The sequence below is a fragment of the Pseudopodoces humilis genome, chromosome 8 (genome assembly GCF_049639895.1).
Source record: "Pseudopodoces humilis isolate 2021_Gansu_Grassland_sample_001 chromosome 8, ASM4963989v1, whole genome shotgun sequence".
NCBI lineage: Eukaryota > Metazoa > Chordata > Aves > Passeriformes > Paridae > Pseudopodoces > Pseudopodoces humilis.
Window position 1 is genome coordinate 35,573,922 of NC_142207.1, and position 24,344 is coordinate 35,598,265.

A 24,344-nucleotide genomic window follows, 5' to 3' on the forward strand; every position below is an offset into this window, starting at 1 on the left:
TTTTTTTTTTTTTCCAGGCTCCTTGAATTTCTCAAACACTTCCCTGAAGAATGGCTAAAATGGATTTCCAGCAGCTGAAGGCAATGCTGCATCTCAGCCTCAGTGCAGACCAATTACCTCCACCACCCCTTTTATTGCCACACTGAGGACTTGTTTGCCTTTTTCAACGGTGTAATATTGATTAAATGCAACCTCTGATCACTATCTGAACCATCCTATTACTTTGTAATAGTACCTTCATTTTTCCCAGATGTGGTATTCCTCATTTGTTTTTACTGTTATTCTGTTTTGACAAGTTGTCTCCTGTTTACCATTATCATTTTCACTCTTGTATGAAACTGCTTTCACTCCCTGCACTTAGCCAGCCAGGCAATACAGACTCCTGGGGAACTGCTTTTCCCTCCTTAAAAAACCCAGATGATGCTGTCTTAGATGGGAACAGACCAGCTGAGATCCTTCCCAGCTGCCTTGTTTTCTAACAAAGTTATTTTCCAACTGTACATTCCTTTTACAAGAACGAGATCTGGCCCAAGGTTTCACTTAATGTCACGTAGAGACACGCCAAAAGCCTTACAGTCAATTTACAGTAACATCCTTTATGCCCTTAAATAATTACCTTAAACAATTCTTGCTAAGGAACTCCAGTTGAATTGGCATGATGAATTTTTACACAAGGCCAGGTTAATTTGTTATCACTTTACAGTTCAGTCCCTTCTAAAGGAATCTGCCCTGTGTCTTTCAGATTTCAGCCTGAAGCCCCAGAGCTGAGGCTGTTTCCCCTGCCCCTCTGACCCATCCTCTCCAGAAACCTCTCCAGTGCATATTTTTGAAGGCAAATGCTCCAGGCAGCTCTTGGAGAGCAGGGTCAGTTTTATCTGACCTTCGTTTTAGGCCACATTTACATGCAAAGCATCTGACCCCTCACAAAATCTGGAACAAATAAAACTGCATACTAGAGAGGCTGAAATGACTCAATTTTACTTGTTCTCCCTTCAGTGACCCTATTTCTCTCTGTATTTTCTTCTTCCTTTTGACAAAGGAAACCATTCCGCTGTCATTGTGTCCATTTCTGCTTGTAATCTTTCTTACCTCCGGCTGTGGCTCGTGCTTTCTCTATCCCACATCCAACTCCCAGCCCTCAGAAAAATTCTCTGCTTGTTTCCAGTCTAGCAAAGAACCTCAAGCCAGACTCCACTTGTGATGAGGAGCCTTCCCTCCACAGAAATACTCCCAATTCACCCTCTCTTCTGTCCTCTTTGCCTGCCTGGAATTGCTTCCCGGAAGATTCACCTCTGGCAGGGGGGTGGAATGAGATGGGCTTTAATGTCCCTTCTTAATCCAAACCATTTGGGATTCTGTGATATTCTCTCAATATTACCTATTTCTGTGCCATCTTACAACTCCAGTAAGGTTTTGAGTTTTTCTGCTCTTTATGTACAGCATTGAATTAAGAGTTTGGATTATCCCACATTTGGGGGACGAACTGATGCTCATTATTATACTCATTATCAGCAAGTGCTGACAGTTTTGGCGTATCCTTGACATTGGGCTGGCAGCTCTCGCACTTGCACACACTCCTTGTCCTGCCACAGTGGGTTTGTAGGCAGAACCCTCTCTGAGACAGATAAAAATACATACTGCTTTGGAGTAGTTCTTCTTTTTGGTCCTCTCACTCTCTAATCCAGCCTGCAGTGGGATTAAGAATGGGGGGTGAGAAGATCAGTGAGTCTGTGCACACCCATCCTGAGCCTGGCATGCACATCCCCATGCAGGAACATGAGCAGAGCACGGCTCAGTGAGCGCCCAGCAGCGAATCCACCCTCGGAGTCAAACGCCCAGTTATTAGGGAATATTGTTAAAATTATGATAGTGCTGTCAAATTTAGCAGCCACGGCTCCAATCAGTCACGCTGGCTGGCTTCAGTCAATTAACAGAGCTACCAGCTGTCCATCCTGACTGTATCAATACAGCCATGCAAAACCCAAATGTGTTTGAACTATTCTGGGATGTAGGTCACACACAAATAGATGCATTCCTAATGGGAAATAGCGCCAGGGATGAAGGAGAGGCGAAAAGCGGGAGAATCTATGGAATTGCACTCCCCAGTTTGCTTCCTGCAGACACCAGGACACCTCCAGTTAACATGAGGCAGCAGGAAATGTTTTAAACTGAGATTTAATCCTCATTGTTCCTTTCTGTTCTTTCAGGAGCCAGCTTTCTCTCAGTGTTTGAGAGAGGAAATACTCGCTGTCAAAGCATAATTATTAATCTGATTTTGTCCTCTAGAGTGAAGGGAACACAAGCTGCAGCTTTGGTAGGCAATGTGTTTGTCCTGCCACCTTTGCTAGATCTATCTACAGTGAGTTTATGAGATTTTTATTCCTTTCCAGATCTGTGCTGAAATTAATCCAGATGCATCTGGTCCAACAATGGACAGGTTTAACAGAGACAGTTTTTAGGGGAAATCCAAGCCATTCTGCTCTGCCTGTGGTAACTACTGGGCTAAACCTAGCTCAGATCTCTCTAATCATTTGTCACTTCTCATCTGAATTGTGCAGAGCAGGAGGAGGGAAGTGGCATCCTGACATCACAGACCACAAACTGCCTCAGGATCCTTCCAGATCACACTGATCTCAGAGCAGTTATCAGAACCTGTGTTAGCTTCTTCTTCATGATTAGTTTTTGAACACACACACACACACACACACACACACACTGCAAATTGCAGACTATTCTCACCACTGGGTAGGTGCTGGCATATTCCAAATGAGACTGTAAAGGCATGAGAGGAGAGGAAAATCAGAACAAAAAGGAAAACACAAGTTATGTCAATCAAAGGAACTCCCCAAAACAAAACAAACAAACACAAAAATAGGCAGGGAGATGTAAATCCCAACTAAAGAACTTTGATAATGCAAGGTTTCTTGAACAAAGGGACAAGTTTGAAAATTGGGAGGATACAAACGAGGATGCATGAATTAATCAGGAGTGATTGATAACACAATATTTCATGCTGGTGGTGTTGGATTAGAGGCAGCCAGCTGGGAAGTAGGAGAACCAGGACAAATTAAATAGAAAAGGGACTGAAGAGAGGCCCAAGAGCCTCAACACAGAATGATGTTACTGAACTTCCTAGGAAAATCTGCATGATACAGAATTGAACTTGCAGAACTCCTGAAACAGGAGTGGCAGGAGCTGTTGATGGGTTCAGGATCATCAGAGAAGCTGCTGAAGAAGCCTCTCCATGGCAGCTGAGGAGCCAGTCCAAGCCAGGACTCCCTGGATCCCAGGTCCCTGTTTGCAGCACATCCACTGCTGTGGAGCTCCAGCCCATTTGCTGGCATGGTCTAATGAATATCTCTGGAGGTTCTGCAGTGTGGAGCACTGCCAGCTCTGCCAGAAGCATTCAGAAACTCCCCAAAAGCTACTGCAGCGCATCCCTGGTGCCTGCAGTCCAGGCATCCACTTCAAAAATATTCCAGGAGAAAAGCCCAGAGTGAAACCCACACAGATCAGTGAGGTGGTGAAGCCCTAGGGAGAAGTTGAATGTCTGATATTGGCTCATTTCAGTGAAAACTTCCTGTATAGAAGGGAAGCACAGCTACAAAAAGGAACCCCTGACACCACCAGCCCCTCACAGTGCAAGGAGCCTAAGTGCCAAAGATGGAAGATGAATTTTCCAAAAATGGCATCCTGTAACAATGGGAGGAGAGCCTTCAAATATCCAAAAAGACAGCATCATTCAGAATTCTCCAAGTCATTTTATAAACCCTTCATGAACACAAGGCAACTGTTTCTGATGCTGTCTTCAGGCTAAAGTAGCTCCAAAGCCAAACTGGACACTAGAATTCAGGTAATTTTTTAAGATTGGTCAAAATTTTTGGGGTTTTTATCTTTGTTATTTTGAAGACAGATGCAGCAAGAGCCAAACCTTCACAGATTAGCCAGAGATGTGGTCAAATTACTAAAGGCATCTCCTGTACCCACACTGGGAAAGTGATCAGAGAGGCTGTTTACAAGGGCCTGGAGTGACAGGAAAGGAAAGAATGGCTTTAAACTGAAAAAAAAAAAAATAGGTTTAAATTGGGTATTAGGAAGAAATTCTTCCCTGTGATGGAGGTGAGGCCCAGCACAGGTTGCCTTGGGAAGCTATGGCTGCTCCCTGGAAGTATTCCAGACCAGGCTGGATGGGGCTTGGAGCAATCTGCGATAGTGGAAGGTGTCCCTGCCCATGGAAGGGGGTGGAACAAGATGATTTGAAGGTCTTTTCCAACTCAACCCATTCTGTGATTTTATCAGTTAATTGTGAATAAAAAACTGGAAGACACAGAAGAGTAAATTTCAGTTCAGACTGGCAAATATTTACGTGCTTCTACAATGCCAGTGACACAAGAATGAGGGAAGGAAGCTCTGTCAAAACTTTTCCTGTTTTTGCCAAAGTGTCAGTGCATCCACCAAATGCTGCTTTATGGGGACAGGGTCTGTGCAACACCACTGAGAAACACCAGCATGGAAAGTTTCAGTCAGATCCTTCTGCCAGAGAAGGACATTCCTTGCAGAAGTATGAGGAATTTGGGGCCATCCCACAGAGCAGCTGCAGGCTGCTGTTCACCAGGCCAGCGCTGTTTATCGCAACCTGAGACTGCTTGGGGAAAAAAGGCCAGAAAAGCTTCTCCAAGGAATGATGAGGAGGCAGAATGCAAGGCTTCTGTTCTTTAAATGTCTATAAACCACAGGATTGTGTTGCAAAAACACCTCAGAAAGAATCAGTGGTGGATTTCCATGAAGAGAAGACGTTTCAGATGAAGATGTGCCATAAACACAGAGCCAGTGTGTTTGCATCGTGCCGCTTTACAGCCAGGGATAAACAACCCATTTGTGTTGTCATCACCTTCTAAATAGATGGAATTGATATTTCAACTGAGCTAGAGATTTTTTTCCCCTCCAAAAAACACTTCCATATGTCAACATTTAACCCTAAGTAAAATAAACACCACTTTTCACGTTCAGCTGTGCAGAGAGAGGCTTTTCTTCACTGAATCTTTGGAGCTTTGAGGCATCTCCTAGCTCTGAAAAGCACTCAAGTTTGTCATCTTGAGGAAAAAGGGTTTTAACAGCACTTCATAAGTATCAATAAGGATTCCACTAAAAAGGGAACAAGGAAGCATTTTAGATTTTGAAGCACATTTTGTGCAATATTACAGTGGGATTCCTGGGCAGGCTCTGCAGTAGCAATTTATTTTTTTTTTTTTAGTAAGTCTTGTAGACTCTATGTTAAAACAGAGTTAAGGTTTATATAAATATGTGTTATCTGGGAAAATACTGTCTGGACATTTTGAGGAAAAAAAAAAACAGTGTTTGAACTTTTCCTACAGATGAGTACCCAGTGCTTTACTAATCCTGCCCTCCACAAAGCCCAGGCCTGCAGATGATTTTCAAGTATTTCTAAAGCATTTTTAAAGCAAGTAACCAGTGATAGAACCTAAGGGAACAGCTGGAGCTGTGTCAGAGGGATTTTTGGGTTATACGTCAGGGAAAGGTTCTTCCTCCAGATAGTGCTGGGGCTCCAGAGGGAATGGGCACAGCCCCAAGGCTGCCAGAGCCCCAGGAGCCTTTGGACAACGCTCTCAGGGATGGGATTGTTGGGGTGTCTGTGCAGGGACAGGAGCTGGATCAATGATCCCTGTGGGTCCATTCCAGCTCAGGCTATTCTGTTATTTTATGATTATTCCCCTGCAATTTCAAAGCGCTCGACACTTATTTCCACTGATCAATCACTTCTGGTTTCCTGAGCTAATAAACACCGACCCCACTAGCACTTCCCCTTCCCAAATTTCCAAGTATCAAGAGTGAAACAGGGGAGCTTACAAGGTGCATGCAGATACCAATGTCTTGGCTAAGTCCTTCCTGCAAGAGCGAAGAACAGTGACCACAAAGGGTCCTGCACAGGGCACACACTGGAGAGAATCAGTGATCCACGTGTACTTGAAAAAACCCTACATGGAACACGTCAAGGATGATCCCCTGGGAGTGAGGGGCACGGGGGGACAGTGACACCCAAAGACAGACATGCACACAGAGATTGCAGTTTTTACCAACCCTCAGGCTTCCACGGCTACCCACTGACATGCGCTCATCTTCATCCGAAGCCTAGCGAGAGAAAGCGTAGAGACAAAAAAAAACAGTGAAAAGAACACAGGTAACAGGCACTGAGGCAAATGCTGATTGATGGCTTTGATGGGACAGGAGGAAGGGAAAGATGCAAAAACTCAATGTTTATAAAAAAGAATGGCATTGAAAGTATAAGCAGAAAGCAAATGAAACCATACCCTGCCCAAGAAACACTCAAGCATTTTACTGTAGGGTGAAGGAGGAGCTTGCTCTATGCTCTTGGCTCTTTAATGAACATTAAACACTCCAAACAGGTTATTTCCTCACTTTCACCCCCTTTATTCCTGCACATTTGCAAAAGCTCCCTGGAGTGACTGGGGAGAGGACAGAGAAGGCAGGAAGTGGCTTTGGGGTTTCCACTTGCCGGGGGTGGCGGGAGCTTGCTTTGGTTCTTTTCTTTTGAGAGGGAAGTGCCTTATACACATCTGTTTTCTTAATCTGAAATGTCTGGCTAAACAAGAAAAGCAAAAGTAGGTACTGACCGAGGCATTTCTTCGGGCTCTACGGGAATAACGCTCACTGTCTTCCTACCAAGGCAGCAGAGAGAAAACAGAGGGAGGTGGTGAGAGGACAGAGACGGCAACAGAGTGTTCCAGAAACACACAGTGAACTCCAGCCACGCTTAGGAGACAGTAAAGTTAAACCAAAAAATGGGAGGTGATACCCTGTCAAAGCAGAAAAACCCTTCCTCCCTCCTATGTGACCCCAAATTTCTTCCCCCCTGCTACACAGCCTCTGCGACACTGGAAACGCTGTCAGATGTTTCACATTTCAACAGGCCAATTTTAACAAATTAATCTGCCACTGAATTTAGAAACAGCAGTAGAAAACATTAAAAAAAAAAATAAAAATGGTTTCAACATTGTAGTCAACAGGTTCTCACAGGTGAGCTGATTTCCAGGCAAGGGAACTGCCAGTAAGGTGGAGTTATGCTCATCCAGCAAGGATTTGAGGAGACTCAGTGTGAGTCTGGCGTGGTTGGGTGGTCCATGCAAACCAGCACTTATTGATTAAATATCAAAGACCAAGGAGTTTGGGAAGTTACCTTCCACACTGGAAGCCAGCTGCTCAATTTTGCCTTTTCCAGTGTGCACTACTCAGCTTTGGCAGGCAAGGCCACAGCTTTCATCTGGCATTGCTGGTAACTGGTTTTATAAACTTAGGGTTGAAAGACATTTGAAGCCAGTGACTTCCAGCCCATTAGCAACTTCTTCATCTCATATCATGGGTGTTAAAACAGTCAGATGTTGCTAGTGGCTCAATACTGTATTCACTGGTTTTAGCAAATTCTAAAATCCAGGACATTGTATTATTGGAAAAAAGCAAGGATTACCACCATAACAGTAATAACTCATCTGAGGGATTTCCCTGGGCCAGTAAGTGCTAAGGGAAATGAAACAGCATGAGTGAAACTTGTCCACAATTTACCTGAAGGCAGATTTAAGAACACTCAAATGGTGGTGAAACCCACAAAGAGTAAAATGAGCACAAATGCTCCCTGTATCCCAAGGGGCTTTAACAGGTTTTTATCCTAACCTAACCTTCCAGTGATAGTGTGGACACAGGTCTGTAAAAAGAGATGGCTCTAACCCAGTCCTTGCCAATATTAAGCTGATCAAAACTCACATTTCAGTTGGAAAAGCAAGACTGTGGGATTGCTTGGAGCAGAATTCACACTCCCAATGCATGAAAATACCTATTTTGAGGGATCTCAAACTCTATGAACTACACAGAACTTCAACACACAAAAGTTGTTGAGCTACGTTGATCAAGTCCTACCATCCATTGCTCGATGTCTCCCCACTTAGTATCCAGCCCATAATATTTCTACAGACAGAAAAGGGAAAAAAAAGTAGAATTTAGATGAGAAAAGCAAACGCAGAACATTTAGACATGCACCGCCAGGCCTTGGCCAAGCCACACACCTCCACACGAACGTGCCAGGGAGAGCTGTGGCGCACGGCACCGGAGCCCTCTGCAGCACGTGCCTGGCAAAAACTGCTGGGAAAGGGGAAAGGGGAGGTTGGGGAGTTTGGGGAGTTTGGGGATGACCAAAGCTCAGCAGCTTCTCCTCCCACAGCAGTGCAAAAGCCCCCGTGCTGGGGGACAGGAGCAAGGAGAGTAATGAGTCTTGAATTCCTGACCCAGTTAAGTCAAGACTCATTACAAGGGAGGCGAGCACAGGACACTTCCAGGATGAAAATTGCTGTCAAATCATGTTTCCCGTAAAGGTTTGTCAAACTGGGCAGACAAGTTGGATACAATTCATCTCTGGGCACCCTGATTTGCTGGATCTCTGCTCCACAGAACTCCTTTCAGAGCTTTTTGCCTACATTTGAGCCACCTGACAGCAGTGGCAGCACCAACAAGGGTGCAAGAGGACAAGATCCACCAGTGCAGGCAAGGACAACACTGGGAACTTCCCAATGAACTTGAATTTCCTCCAGGCAGGAAGTTGTTCAAAGATCCACAGGTTCAACGGGACTTTTCTTCCTCCCCAAACAAACCTGTCAAATCTGGTCTCAGGAATTTTGCATTTTTAGTGGTGCCCATTAAAATGATTTCTGTGTGAATTAAAATCACTGGCCTAAAGTGCAGCTATAACCAAGTGGAAATGCTGCTTAATTAAGGAAGAATAATATGTATTTTACAGCTTCCTTACAGGCTTGAGGAGGCAGGAGTATCAACAGCCAAAACCTTGGGAAATTATCAAAAAAAAAAAAAATCAGAAACCTGTTCTGTATTGCACTCTGGTTTTAGCACTCACTCAATGGCATTAATGTAATTTTATTTTCACCCTTCAAAACGCATTCACTATTTATTGATAAACCAAAACAAGCAGCTGCACATTCTTCAGTGCTGTATTATTTTATTCCCACTTCAGATTCATAACTTACACACCAGCTTGTTATAAAATTAACTGTTATGCACATCTCAGCCTGAGAATGACCTCTGAAAATTCCATGAACTCCCAGAGCTTTGTACACGATGAGAACCTACAGATTATATGCTTTGTAGTAAAGCAGGTCAGGTAAAGCCTTATTAGAGGCTTTTTAGCCATTAACAGACTGAGAACATTTTCTAACACTAGACATCATTTTAAAAAACTGAAACACACTATTAAAATGGAAAATCCTTTTTCACACACAGGAAGGATCCATAAATACACTTGTAATTTTTTTTAGGGTTTGCTGCTTCCTTTTCGTGCCCTCTCTTCTCCTCACTGTCTGACACTGGCTTATGAACTCAGCCTTGCAAAAGGCAGATAAGGAAACAGCCCTTACAAGACTTGCTATGCCACAGTTGAAGTTCCACTTAGAGGCTTTTCCTTCTCCATTTCAAGTTACTCAGCTACATGCTTAACATCCCCTGAAGACAAATCTTAATGAATGAGACTGCCCAGAGACTACTTTATAATCTTTTAAAGAGCACATGTCATACTGGACTGAACTGGCACCTTTTGAGCTCTCAAGTAGTTTGACCCCTCACAGCCACTTTTCTTAGTTCCCTCTCTACACTGACTCTTCTGTTCTGCCCCCAGGGGCCTGGTTCCAATGGGTTCAAGGAGGAAATGGTGCTTTTCCATTCATTTAGGTTTCAGTTAGAGGCCCTTGCTGGACTCAGGTTCCCTTCTGCCTTGAAGAGTGATATTACAATTAAATAATTAATGATGTTAATACCATTGAGAGAGAAATCCAGATGCGATTTGCTCACTGAGTGACAGTGAAACTGCCAGACTGGCAAACTCACCATGGGATGTTGGGAGGATAACCCACTTATCTCCTCATCCATGTCAGGACACCAACAGTAAACAACCTCCTGGGCTCCCACGGGGCTGCTTTTGCACCAGAAGGTTAAATTAGTTCCCATAAAGAAGATTAATAACGAGCCTGTTGATCCATGGGCAGACATTGAGTCACTCAGTATGTAGTCAACTCAAGAAATAAAACCAGGAGTGAGAGAGATTTGTTGTCAAATTGATGGGGTCAGGATTAAACACCAGAGCACATGATTTGAGCAGCTCTCTTCATATAAACACACACTCAAAGAGGAGAACAGCACTCCCAAGAAGCATATGCAGGGCTGGGTCAGGCTTTGAAACATGCAGTTAGGGCAGCTGGAGTGCCACAACAAAACCAAGCACACTGTGGTTTAGGGAGACATTCGTCACTCAGCAAGCAATAAAAATATCTCAGGAAAAAAGAGAAATATTCAGTAAGGCTTGAAGAAAAATGTGCTTTATCCCTCCCTTTAAATATACTTGGGAGCTATTTCTGTTTGTAGGTGCCACACTGTTCACATGCTGAAAGTGTAGAACAGCCAGATATCACAACACAAACTCCAAAATCTCTGCTGCTACATAGCAAGGGACCTCAGTTAGAGCTACTGTTATCATCCTCTTTGCCATCATCATGGAAAGGAAATTGGGAGGAGGGAAGAGATCATGACTTTCAACTGAGATGAGAAAGGATTAAACAATATAAAAGCACTTTTAATGTTTGGGTGCCATTGGAAGGAAGGCCATACACTTTATTTACCCAAGGATTATGAATTCAAACACAGCATCCCTGATTTCCTTCAGGGCCTTTGTGCAAATAAAGTAATCTGAAAGTCATTCTTCCTGCTGGCACCTGTTAAATGCTTGCCCAGCCTGAAACACTTGCAGTGATTTTCTTGGCCTTCAGCACACAAACAGAAGTGACACACAGGTCCTCAGTGACACAGGGAGCGACCCTGACCCTCCTTTGCCAAGTCACTTTTCTGTTATTGCTTATTCTTTGCCAAACAGGCTGTAGAAAAAAAAATCACATTTAGTGCCTGACCAGACATCTTACATGGGTCATCTTCCCCCACTCCCCTTGACTGTCCACTCCACAAGATTGTGGGAGGGGAGAATTACATGGAAATTTGCAGACTGCTGGGCATCTCCCACTCTTTAGAGAGATTTCCAAGGTTGGACTTGAGGATCTTGGAGGTCTTTTGCAACCTGAATGTCTCAGTGGTTCTGAAATTGTAGCAAGACTCACAAGGTGGGAAGGCATGCAAACAAGAACGAAAGCGAGCAAGCCCTACCTTCTGGACCTGATAGATCTGGGGGGAAAGGGAGAGGAAAGAAACAAGGAACAAAGCTAGCGTGAATGATGGATACATAGCAACACAACGCTCCACAGCTCGTTCTAGAGGGAAAAAACAGCATTTATACAGAAAATACAGCAGAACATGAAAACAGAGAAGAGCACAGTGAAGCCCTGTGGATTCAGGTAGGACAAAAGCAGTGTTTGCTTCATAGGCCTCCTCCATGTGCCCAGCAAGAATACAGCATTCCTGTTCCCATTCCCATCAGGCTCTGGGATGCACATGGGACATTTTATCCCTAGGCTTTGCACCAGGCCCGAGCCCAGCCCAGCTGTGAGCCAGGACCTCTCATTTTTCCAGCCTCCCTCCAACAACAGGAGTGGACAACAGGAATGGATGTCCAAATATTCACCAACTGTTCCTCTTTGAAGGATAGAATTTGTCCTTGAGGGATGAAGCACAACCCCACACACCTTTCACCTGTGCACAGCACAGTGCCAGTGTGTGAAAATTCCTGGGAAATTCCTTGCACATATATTGCTGGCCTTAAAGGATCCCTGCAGGTTTCCCTGTCAATTTTTAGTGTTTCTGTGAAGCCTCACACTGTTTTCAGGCTTTAATGAATGCCCTGCTGACACTGTTTTTCCATAGTCTTGGAGCACTTTGATAATACACAAAGCCTTTACAGCCACTCTCCTGCATCTGAATTTTGTGTTCTTGGAGAAGTGCCCTTGACTGATGAGCTTTGTGTATCCACGTGAAAACAGAAAACAAGCTTTTTCTCACATCTTTCCTGAAACCAGAAATGTTTCTGGGCTAAAAAAAAAAACAAACCTGAAGAACACTTCTTGTTCAAAAACACCTGTCTGGCTGCACAATCCTCTGGTGGCAAGGTAGTCAAGTCTCCCAGATTTTGGGGTATTTGGAGGATCCCTACCATTCACTGCTCTCAGAGATACCTCATGGAAATCCGGATCCCCGTGCTGGGAAGCAAAGCTTATGTCTCTCAATCCTTGCCCTCCTGATCAGGTTCCCCTTCACGAAGGACATCTGTACAACCCAGATTAATGCCTCAGCAGCTTTAATTCTCATTCCAACAAGCACAGGAGGGAAAATTAGGATCCATTTAAAAACCAGCATCCCCACACAAGTACTTCCCTTTCCCTAAGAAAGCCATGAAGAGGAAAATGAACTGGGCCTTCCCACCAGGCTGCAGAAAATTCCCATCTCTGGCTTCTCCATGGCACACTCAGAGTGCCTTTCATCCATGCACAGGAGCCAAACACCACAGGTTCAAATGTGGCAATTACCACATGGCTAATTAATCTCAAAGCTTTAACTATTCCACGCTGTCTTTTTCACCCATGCCTCAAGGCAGCTCCATGGAAGCCATATTTTTTCCAAGCACAGTGCTCCAGGCTTGGCACAGCAGGTATTCCCGGCTGAGTCCAAAGCAAAGCACACAAGGAGCCTTGTGCCCTGGACCCAGAATGGACAAGATAACAACGGGGCCCTTGTTCAGGCCAGGCACCGTGGAGGGAGGTGGGGAGGCCTCAGGGATAAAGCCAATGCATCATCCAACTACTCCAGCTTTTAATAAAACCAGGAGTTTTGGAGGAACCCATTAGCCAACAGGCATTACAACAGCTCTGCTCCAAACTGACTGATCCCTCAGCAGTGCATGAGGGAAAGGTGTCCCTGCCCATGGCAGACAGGTTGGAATTAGGGGATCTTTAAGGTCCTTTCCAACCCAAGCCATTTTAGAATTCTGTGGTGACATTGTCCTCTTTAGAAAGTGTGATACAAGAAAAAACATACACTTTTAAACAATCACCTCTGTTGCAGATGTGTCCCTCCCAAAAAGAGTCAATACATATCTAAGCAGTCAAAGAGCAGTTTCCTGTATTAGGGTATGACCAAAAAACTCAAATGTGTTTCATCCACAGTATTATCAGCAGACAGCTTTCCTGATTTCCTCATCAAAGGAGGTTGCCCACAAAAATAAAGTTTTTTATAGAAGTAGCTTTAAAACAGGACGGAACAAGCCAGCATTGCATGGTTAGATGGTGGCAGAACAGTCTGCTAAATACATCATCCACATCATCCCTCTCCAAATTTTCCTGGCATCTTCACACTGAGAGTATAAGACACAGATTGACCACCACAAGCCTTCTTCATTTCTTCCATGCTTGTGTAAACACCAGGTTTCATTGTAAGTCTCACCCCTCTCCATTTGAGCCACAAGAATCTGCTTTTCCCTTTTTTTTTTTTTACTAGAAAGCATTAGTAGCGTATTTAATTCCAAAGAAATATGAATCTAAAGGAGGAAAAGTATGTGCAAGTGAGGTAAGGAAGGAATTTACAAAACAGCCAAGGCAATTTTCATGCTGTTCCCTTAAAGCAAGTGCTGCAAATGAAGTCAGGGGACCAGTACAGTGCACTTGCCTTGAACTAGAAGTACAGGCTCATCTACTGTGTGAACTGGCAGGGAAAAAATCTTATCCCACCAATTAAGGAGTGGGAGGAGATCAGTCTCTTTTCACTTCAGGCACTAATATCAGCTTACACTACGGTCTCCAAGTGTCAGCCCTTGAAGAGACATTTTAAGCCTTGCCAGCAGAACACACAGAAAGCACTCCTACAGAAAGCATCCTCCACAATTAGCCCTAATGCTGCAGCTTTTACATGTCTCAAAACGTTACTGTTAAATATTGTTTGGGAAAAAAAGGCTTTAATACATTACAGGTCAAACTTCTGAGAGAAAAAAAAAATGCATAGGAAGAAAAAATTCTCCTATGAGCTTGCCTCATAGCCCCATGAGCATTAACAAATTGTTACTCAGAAAAACTGGGCTGCCCACTCTCAGCTTACTCTTCTGCGTGAATTAACAGTGAATACCTGAGTGCACACAGGAATTTGTCTCAGGACCAAGCACATCTCGACAATACAAGCCAAAGGGACTGGCCTCAGACTCTGCAGCTGGAAACCAAGTGTTTCAAAAGCATGGCTCCATGGTATGGTAAACCAGGACCCATTGCTGCTCCGATTCCCACCAGTGGGTGTAAAACAGGGAAGGGAGGAAATACCAAGTATTTTAATTGTCCTTCCAGCTCAGAACAGGCCCTGGCAATGAGAGCTGTCCTGCACTCACTGATGTGTGGAAGCAAACCAGAGAATTTAACCAGATTAATTATTTACATCTTTGGTGGATTACAAGAACAGAGCAGCTCTGAATGAGAAGTCAGAAGCATTCAAGCTGTAACACTTGTTAGACCTGTGCCTTTCCTAAAGCCTCATCACCAAGAATACATTCTCTAATAAATATGAACTGATTAATATCTCTGGGATTCAAGAGAGATCAATCTTTGGAGGAACTCCCCATGTCTTGGGCTGATCCCACAGTGTGGGCAGCAGGAAAGGGGGAATTCTGCCCCTCTGCCCTGCTCAGGTGAGACTCCACGTGCAGAGCTGCCTCCAGCCCTGGGGCCAGCACAGAAATGACCTGGAGCTGTGGAGAGAGTCCAGAGAAGGCACCAGGATGATCAGAGGGATGGGGCAGCTCTGCTGTGGGGAGAGGCTGAGAGAATTGGGTATGTTCCAACAGGAGCTCCATCCAACAGGAAAGATGGTGCAAGACTATTTACAAGGGACTGGAGTGACAGGACAAGGGGGAATGGCTTCTCACTGCCAGAGAATAGGTTGACATTGGATATTGGGGAGGAAGTCTTCCCTGTGAGGGTGGTGAGGCCCTAGCACAGGTTGCCCAGAGAAACTGTGGCTGCCCCATCCCTGCAAGTGTTCAAGACCTGGTTGGACAGAGCAGAGTTGGGATAGTGGAAGGTATCCCTGCCCATGGCAGGAGGTGGAACAAGTTAAGTTTTAAGGCTGTTTCAATGCTACACATTCTGGGATTCTGTGATCAGGATGTGATTCTTGTGCTCGCTTTTTTCTTCAGCTTCAGAAAACACTTTTCATGTACCCAAATTATATCTTCCTATGAAACTTGTGCTCATCTTGTCCTCCTTAGTTCCCCTCCCTGGGGAAAAAAAAAAAAACAACAAAGAAACCAAACCAAAAAACCCAAAGCACTGGCACAGTTACCCTTCTTCGTGCTGCCTGGCACAAGGTGGTGCCAGGTGATGAGATGATACCACCTCTGGAGCACACCTGCAATCCTGCCCCACCACAGTGCAGTCTTTCACAGGAACATTCCCACATCTCATCCTGCAACTGAGTGCTCTCTGCCAAAAACCCACCTATTCCTGCCATACAATTTCTCAATCGTGCGCGTAGACTCTTCATGCAAAAGTCACCCAATTACTTTAAAATGAGGGAAATGAAGTGCAAGATTGAGAAATGTCATAAATATGAGGTGGTGGGCAGGAGAGGAGCCAGTCTCCAAATTCAAACCATTAAAACACCCTCTTTCACTGCCATAGTTATAGCCTGTAATGGTAGCACCTGGAAACTTTTAACTCAGACCAGCAGTGTAAATATATTTTCAAGTAATTCATGCTCCACAAGAAGCCTGCCAGGGCATGCACACGGCTTAAAGCATGAAAAACTACACGCACACACAATAAATTCATTTATTGCTTTTTAACTCCCAGAAGGGAGTTAGGGCTCTAAAAAGCCTTCTGAAGTAGTAGAGCAAGTGCTTTAACTTCTAGTTATTTAACATGGCAGCAGTGGAAAAGCGCTTTTTATGTTTCTGAAAAGTTTGCAAAGGGAAATGAAGGTGGCAGAGAACCAGGTGTACAGATCCCAGTGTCACAGCAGGTTCCCCCTCCAAGGAAGGGATAGGTGCCAAATATCTTGTGTTGATCGCTGCTTGGGATTTTCTGTATTTATGTTTTATTATACCTGCAAGATACTTGTGGCAATGAAAAACTTCCTGCAGCTACCCTTAGTATCTCTACCTGGCATTTGGAGGCTAAGATTAAACTATTTCGAAAAGTTACAGAATATCCAAGTGTGCAAACTATTTAATAAATGTGTCATTTATGCCAGGGACCTACAAAGCAGACTGACTGTGGTATTTGAGAGGGACATCCTACCCTACTCATTTTCTATTTATACAAAGTTTTCACAGGTTTTCAGATGACAAGCTCTTAATTGCAGGAGCTTTAATTTTCACACCTAAATTTCAGTTTACCGAGAGACACCCTTTGCAGCATCAACTTTTAATCTGCAAAGGGGTCATCAGCTCCATTAAGTCACCTGTAAATTAGATGGTGTCAGCTGCCAGGAAACCCCTATTTACTCTGCTGCCCAAACAAAACACGTGGGGCCTGTTTGGCACAGCCCTCCCATGGCTGCTTCCAATTCCCCCCGCCCCGGCTGCCAGCACAGCAGCTCGGCAGTGACAACGCTTCCCACTGTGGGCCAGGCTGCAAGAAACACACTTCAGAAAGCAGCAACTGCAGCAGGAAAAAGCTCCCACCTTCCTCAAGCTCTGTGTTTGCAGTAAGGGAGCTGAGACACATCCAGACCTGCCTCATCAAAAGCTGAGCGTGGGCAACCTGCCCAAGAGCTTCTCTGTGGGTTGGCTGCTGCAGCCTGCACTGGCAGTGCTCTGCTGTCACATCCTGATCCACATCCTGCTGTCACCTCCTGATTCACTGCTCCAAAGCTCAACCAGATCCCGCTCTGCACCCTTAAGCAAATGTAGAACCACTGAATTACAGAATGGCCCGGGTTGGAAGGGACCGTAAGATCATCCAGTTGCACCCCCTGCCATGGGCAGGGACACCTTACACTATTCCAGGTTGCTCCAAGCCCCATCCAACATGGACTTGGACACTCCCAGGGACTGGGCAGCCACAGCCTCTCTGGGCAACCTGTGCCAGGACCTCACCACCCTCACAGGGAAGACATTTTTCCTAATATCCAATCCAGCTCTGCCCTCTGTCAGTGTGAAGCCATTTCTCTTTTTTCCTGCCCCACATTTATTCTTACTATGTATTCCCAGACCCTTCCCCCAGACTTCCTACTTCTTCCTTCTCCTTCAAAAATCTACTGAAAAAACTCAGTTGTGATTACTGTTGTCACTCTTGCAGCTACTCTGCTGTTTCACTGAATGTGCATCACCAAGCACAAGTTTTGAGCACTCCTGGTTCAGTTCACCAGGTAATGCTTTGCCAAGTGCAGTTTCTACCCTTGCTCCTGCCAACAGCAACCCATCCTTTTTACAAACACGGCACCAGCTTCACAGAAGGAAGCAGAACAATTTCACAGTGGAGTTATACAAAGGCCAGGAATCTTCCATATTCATTTGATTTCTAACAAAGTGATAAGAATCCACCACCTCCGATAGGCACACAAAGAAGCTGCACACTTCAAAGTTTAACATTAAACAAGAACTACTAACCACCAGAACTTTCTGTGAATAATTACGCTGACTTCACCAAGATAAAATCCTTGCCATAATCCATGTTTTTTTTCCAGGTTTTTCTATGATCAACATTAGCTCCACACAGACTATTTCAAACAAAATACAGATGAGCCTTCTGTTCCCGGATCTCTGAACATCTTCCTCCCTGGATACAACCCAGCCATCCCCCAAAGCCTCGGCCTTACCTCCTTCTGCTGCCTCTCCAGCTCTTTCATCCGGATCTCCCGCGCTTCCGCCCGCGCCGCTCGCTTCGCCGCGAGTCTCGCTTCAGCCTGGGAATGGGAACACAGGAATGGGATGAGATGAAAGCTGGGCAACCCAACGGGGAACGCGCTCCGGAAGCAGGGCAGGGAATGGGGAGGCTTGACTCAGCAAGGCTGTAAACACATCTGTAGGAGTTAATTCCCTACTGCAGGTAATGGCCCAGCCTTCCCTTACTTGTTATCTTAACAGTCAGGTGAAACACCCCCATGCAGGCACTACCCTCCCTGAGCACTTGTGTTTAAAAGAGCTCTTTAATTATTATTTGTGTGGCTGGAGAGGAAGCAGGGAGATTTATTTAAGATAGGCAGGTTTTGCTCTTTTTGTTTTGGGTTGTGGTTTTTCTTTCCCTCCCCCACAGTGTGGATTGGTTTTTATTGATGAATTAATTTGACCAACGCCAAACACATTATGTGCCATTTTTCCTAACCACTGACACTGTGCACACATACCTGGGCACAGGATTTGGGTAAACACTGGAGTTCAGTAGGCACAGCTAAGGCTGGAATTAAGGAGAGAAAATGAACTAGCTCCATTACAAATCCCCAAAATTCCATATTCCAGTCCAAACCTTGCTGGAGTGGAATTCTGCCAAGAACAGACCTCTCGAGAGATCTACAGTGCTTCATCACTTCAGCCCAGTTGGAAGTGATGGAGCATGCTATAGAGTAACATTTTTAATATTCTGATTTAAATCCCAGGGAAAGCCAGTAGGCCTTTCGGAGGAAAAAGTAAAATTAGCTCGGGCTTGGTACAGTACAACCGTGAGGAGCTCACCCAGTGGAATTCAGAGCAGCTCAGCAGGGAGCCAAAGGCACCACTCACAGCCAGCCACCCTGGTGTTGTGACACCCAACTCCTCTGCTTCTGAAACCTTTTACTGTAAGCACAGCACCCAAACTGACAGGAAAAACTGCCATAATATCAAGGTCAAGCACACAGAGAAATCAAAATGTTGGTGTTTTCAGCAGAGCTTCTAAACAGAAGGAAAACCACCCCAAAAATAAAAAAGTAATTTCCCTTCTGTAAGTGCATTTACCACTCAAGCCCAGGGAAAAGGGTCACTTCAAAACCACAAACAAAGAATGGAAGAAAAAAAAAAATTAAAAAGAAGGAGTAGGATGGTTGAAACTTGAGTTAACAGGGAAGGGCTGATGAAATTCAAGCACGAGCTGATGCATGGGAGGACCAGGAGCCTTGTGATGATGTAGATCATAAAACCTCAGACTGGAGAAGACCAAGAGGGGATCTCATCAATCCATACAAATATCCCAAAGACAGGTACCAAGAGGGTGGTGCCAGACTCTTTTAGTGCTGGCTGGTGGCAGGATGAGGCACAAAGGCCATAAACTAAAACACAAGAAGTTCCAACTCAGCATGAGAGGGAACTTCTGCTCATTGAGGGTGACAGAGCACTGGAACAGCTGCCCAGGGAGGGTGTGGAGTCTCCCTCTCTGGAGGCATCCCAAACCCAACTGGACATGTTTCAGTGTCACCTGCTGTAGGTGACCCAGGGGATTGGACTGGGACACCAGAAGTCCCATCCAACCCCAAATGTTCTGTGCTTCTGTGAAGTCTGAAAAATTACTTGTAACAAGGAAAGAAGCCTTCTCAGAGAATAAAAAAAAAAGTCCATGGCAGAAAGAGCAAAGGGTGGGTTTTGCACAGAACTGCTCTCCCTTGAGCCCTTTGCCTGAATTTCAAGGTAAGTGGCTCTGCCATGGATAGAAATTCATAGTAGGAGCAGACCTTCCACACCTGCACCAAAAACCATCCCCTCTCATAACCTGTTACTTACAAAGCCAGGTGACAGCAAGGCTCTGGGTACAGGCACGAATCCCCAAACTTGTTTTCAACAACACTTCCCAACCTGAAGCAGAGTGTCCAAGAAAAGCAAGCCCCAGCCCTGCTGCTGCTGGGCAAATCCCTGGCAGGCAGTGCCATGATCCACCTGTAGTGTTTGAAATTGCTCATGACACCCACTATCCAAACATGCACTGAAATGTGTGCTAAAGGCACGAAATCTCAGCTCTGGAAACAAGTCTGGTATCGACCTTATGCGATCCCTTCTGTTTATTTAAAAATAAACACTGGCAAATCCCACCTGATAGAGGTGAGGAATAAAACCAGCACAAACTGTTTTTTCCCTATGGAAAACAGAGGATCCTAAAGTCTCCATAAGCAAAACACACCAAACAGTACAGGCTGTGGATCCCCAACTTCTCTCCTGACAGAAGAAGGCAGAAACAAGATTATTTGGATGTTAACATGATTGTAGCTGTCATCCTCATGAATTTCAATAACCAGCTGAGCTTTCACATCACAACTAGGTGCCTATATGTAAAATTCAGATGTAATTCAAATTATACATGTTTCCCCTTGGTTTCCTTGTATGATAAGGGCCAAAGGATTTACACACTTTTCACCTATGTTGCAGAATTATATATTCTCCCAGAAGCAAGCACAATATAATATGAAATGAAGCAACTTGAAAAATAGTAAAAAAATTTAAAATTTAGCCAGTTTTTCTCAGGACTTCCTGAGAATGAGGCTCGCTGGTTTCCAAATTACAGATACCAACTGCAGGAAGTTAAATTAATTTTGCTCTGTGCAAAAGTGTATGTTTTGCTTGTCATTTCTTAGGATTCTGGTTTTAGTGCCAATCCATGGAGCATCTCCACTTTATTCTATTTCATCTTTGCAGCCCTCCAGCTGCCCATTTAAAGCCAACCTGCAAACCTCGTAAGAATAAAAACACATTTTCACTCAGCAGCTTTGACTAACAACAGCTTATATCTCGGAACAAGGATATTGTTTATTTATGAACTTTTTCTTTCTATGACCACGTCAGCCTTAAGTACCTTTGAATACAAACAATAGAAACAATATCCTGGGTTCCTGAACTTTAAGCTAAAAAATTGTGGTTAACATATACTGGTACCTTTGTAAGAAGTCATCAAGTCTGTCCTGAGCACTCATATTTTAAAGCAAGTAATTTTCATCACATCAAAACAAATAATTACAGAATTGTTTGGGCTGGAAGGTTCTTCATGAGGTCTCCAGTCCACCCTTCTGCTCAAAGCAGGCTCAGCATCACATTCAGATCACATTGCTTAGGGCTTGGTCCAGTTGGCTCTTGAAAACCTCTGAGTTGGGTGGCTCCACAGCCTCTCCAGACTCCTGTTTCACTGCCTGACCGTCCTCATGGAATAAAGGAGTAAGTCCCCACCAAATCATGTTAGAACCTGCTCTTGGCTCCTTAGTGACCCCAGCCTCTCTGTCAGAAGGCTGCTGTACCTTAAGGGCTGCATCAAGCACTAAGCAATATTTTCAAGCATGTTCTCAAGGATGTCTGTGTGCCTTTTAGATGATTACACAGTTATTTTCGCCGTGGTTCCTTACCAAACACCAGTTCATTTGTGCTGGACAAAGGAGGGTTTGTAAGAAACAGGCCATCCTTCCCTAAAGGGTTTTCGAGCCCATGGTAAAATGAGAGAATGAGGGGCAGGAAATATGCAAGGAGAAAAAAAAGGCTTCATTTTGTGAGGCTACCCACAAGTCTTTGGAGGGTGCTCTCTAGCTCAACAGAAATATATCATTCTATAGTCAGACCAGCCATCAAATGGTCAACCTGTGGCCTTCATAATCCACTTTCTAGAATGTTTTGATGGATGGAATTACTTAACTCAGAATGAATTTATTTTTTTTATATATATATACACTCTGTAGGTGGCGTTGGTGACAAACCTGGTGTCACCCGCAAGCTCAGAGAAAATAAATCCATCAGGGCAGGGATGAGTCCACACCTCCCTGGGTAGGATGTTACCAAAGTCAAACCAAGTCTGGTAGCAACCCTAACACCCAACAAGTCCTGCAGTTAGTGTGGGAGTTGGTTTTCCTGTGCCAAAGCCCAGCTTAGGTACAATGGGTGCTGCCCAGCACGGCACGGGGCAAGGACACCCAGAGCAGCCCCACTGCCACCCCCACCTGCTCAAGCTCTGAACCTTTAGGACATTTAAGAAGAAAAACACAGGCCAGACTTTCAGCCAAACACAGAGGAGCGTCAGATTTATTGTGGGCCTCTTCCTCAGAAGCATGGGCGTGACTGAACTCATCAGAATTTGTCAAACCACACTCTCTGAGACTCTTGGACTCTGCTCTGTGCTATAAATACTTTGATTTCTTGCACAGCCTGCAAGCAGCAATGCTAACTTTACATTTCTCTCTGTGTGCTGACTAAACCAAAACAGGCTTTGCCTGGCTGACTTTGGTCTTCATCCAGCCCAAGCACTTGGCAGAGCCCAGAGTCGAGTCACCTCTAAGGGCAGTAGCAGAGAAAGACACTGCAGCCTGCAAAAGACACTGCTGAACATTAAACCACCCCAAAAAATTCACACACTTCTGAAATTCAGCTTACTAAGAGCTGTTCTTTAGGCTGCCTAAGACATAAATAACTATTCAAAGGATTAAAGATAGAAAAAAAAAAAAGAAATTAGAAATCACTATGACTGAAGGAACTAATCTTAAAATCATATAAAATTCACTAGTGACTCAGCAAGCAATACAGGCTTCAATCAAAAGTGAGAGATCACTGTCAAAAACAGAATAAAAATATGAAGCCTAATGGCACTCATTACAAAGCTTTTGCGACTTCCCTTTTATGAAATATTGTTCATGTGACGAGAAGAACTGGCAGCTTCAGCCCTACCAAAAAAACCCCAAACCTCATAAGAGGCTTCTGTAAAGCTCCATGGGCAAAATGAGAGGAGATGGCAACCAGACTGAGATGAACACAGCACCAGCTGAAAAATCATCACCTTAATTTATGGGACTCGCTCAAATACTACAAATATACACACTGAATTCTTGTCTTTTAATTGCAGTTGCTCAAAATTATTTACAGTCACCAAGCCCTGAAACAAATGCACTGTTGAACTGCAAACTGCTCGTTGCTTTTGCTGGGCTACTTGTTCAGCACTTGACACTCCTGCTTAAGGGTCACTCAGCCTGAAAATAAAAACCCAGCCCTGTACAGCAGCAAATCTTTACCTCGGCTTAAGGAGTTCAGTATGTTTATATCTGAAGAGGGAAAAACTACGCAGGTTGTAACTGGAGCACAACTACCTCTGAAAAAAACCCAAACCAGGTATTGGGTATCAGCTGGAAAGGATGAGAAGCATCTCCCGCTGCACACAGCAGTGGGGAGAAGTGGGAGCATGAGGAGAAGGGGAGGTGCAGCTGCTGTGGAGTGGCCCCTACTTTTTTTAAACACCACTGGTGGGGACAAGGCCTGGCTGTGCCTGTGGCCAGGGGATAAAGCACAATGGTGACGGAAGCCGCGGCTTCCTGGCCCTGCGCGCCGCGCTGGGGAGGCTGCGCTGTCATTATCACGGCGATGAGAGAATTATTTAGGTGAGTTGCTAAGGTAGAGGCCAGCGACACACACATCCTGAAGGTGTGCATTCTCAGAGCCTTTCCCTCCTGAAATGGCCAGGGCTTCATTGTTTGCCTGGAAGGCCCAAGACACAGCCAACAAAGACAGGAAGTTATGCTGCTTTTCTGAGCGCTGAAAAATGACTATGTTGACTTGCCACATAGTTACACGTCTAAGAGTTTTCCAGCTATACAAAGCACCCCTCAATTCCAGTGCACTCAAAATTACCTCCTTCTAAGACTAGTAACCAAAGTCAGTATTTTTTGTGGAGGATTGAAGTGTTAGCTTGCCAGTACCAAACCATACCCGGAAAAGCTCTCTGATCCCACTGCCAGTGAAACCTTAAAACACAAGTCTGCCTGACTAAATTACACCTGCTCCCTGTAAGCAACCACTGCTGTGCATTGCTGCAATAACTATTCTCAGGCTGATTTAAACCTCTTGCCAACATGCTTAAGACACAGCCAGCCAGTCATTTTTGGGGCCAACGTAATTTTTCATGATGGATGCTGTCTCATTCCAGTATCCTGTATCTTCTTCCTCAAATATTACAGGACTGTTCATTGTGTTTAGCCAAGTCACACTTTATCAGTCAAAAGTCTGATAAGGTTTCTTGCACTCCTACATAATTTAAAGTCTGCTTGGACATGCAACACCTGATTTGCAATACTCCTGCAACACAGCTGACCAACATAGCTACCGGGTAGAACCAGTGTTAACCCATGGCAATGTTTTTCCCCATCTCCATTTGAGCAACATGTGACTTAACCCAGGAGTTCCAGGAGCTCACCGGTGAGTGGTGACTATTTAGCATCGAAACGAGAATGACTATAATGACTTCTATGTTAAGAGGTCAAACCATCATATTTATCTTTTTTTTTGCGTGTGAGTTATAAATACAAACAACACTTTGCACCACTTACTCATATGGTAATGAACTCGTGAATCACATAGGGCTCGGTCAGTCCACATCCTGCTTCACTCCTCACCTTTCTTCTAAATGCAAATT

General features: G+C 44.6%; 1 protein-coding gene across 18 annotated transcripts in view; it reads right to left on the reverse strand.

The window, feature by feature from the left end:
• The window catches only part of LRRFIP1 (LRR binding FLII interacting protein 1), a 100,410-nt gene that overhangs the window by 38,851 nt on the left and 37,215 nt on the right, over positions 1–24,344 (reverse strand). For 12 of the 18 annotated variants that reach the window (XM_014257777.2, XM_088059151.1, XM_014257776.2 and 9 more), the window contains exons 2-8: positions 17,827–17,913; positions 11,245–11,262; positions 7,951–7,998; positions 6,654–6,698; positions 6,100–6,150; positions 2,740–2,772; positions 1,639–1,686 (exon numbers count right to left, since the gene is read on the reverse strand). In XM_014257777.2, coding sequence (XP_014113252.1) covers positions 1,639–1,686; positions 2,740–2,772; positions 6,100–6,150; positions 6,654–6,698; positions 7,951–7,998; positions 11,245–11,262; positions 17,827–17,913 — 330 coding nt within the window. The remainder of the gene's footprint in view (positions 1–1,638; positions 1,687–2,739; positions 2,773–6,099; positions 6,151–6,653; positions 6,699–7,950; positions 7,999–11,244; positions 11,263–17,826; positions 17,914–24,344) is intronic. The other 6 variants (XM_014257773.2, XM_088059148.1, XM_014257772.2 and 3 more) reach the window with 2 other exon arrangements.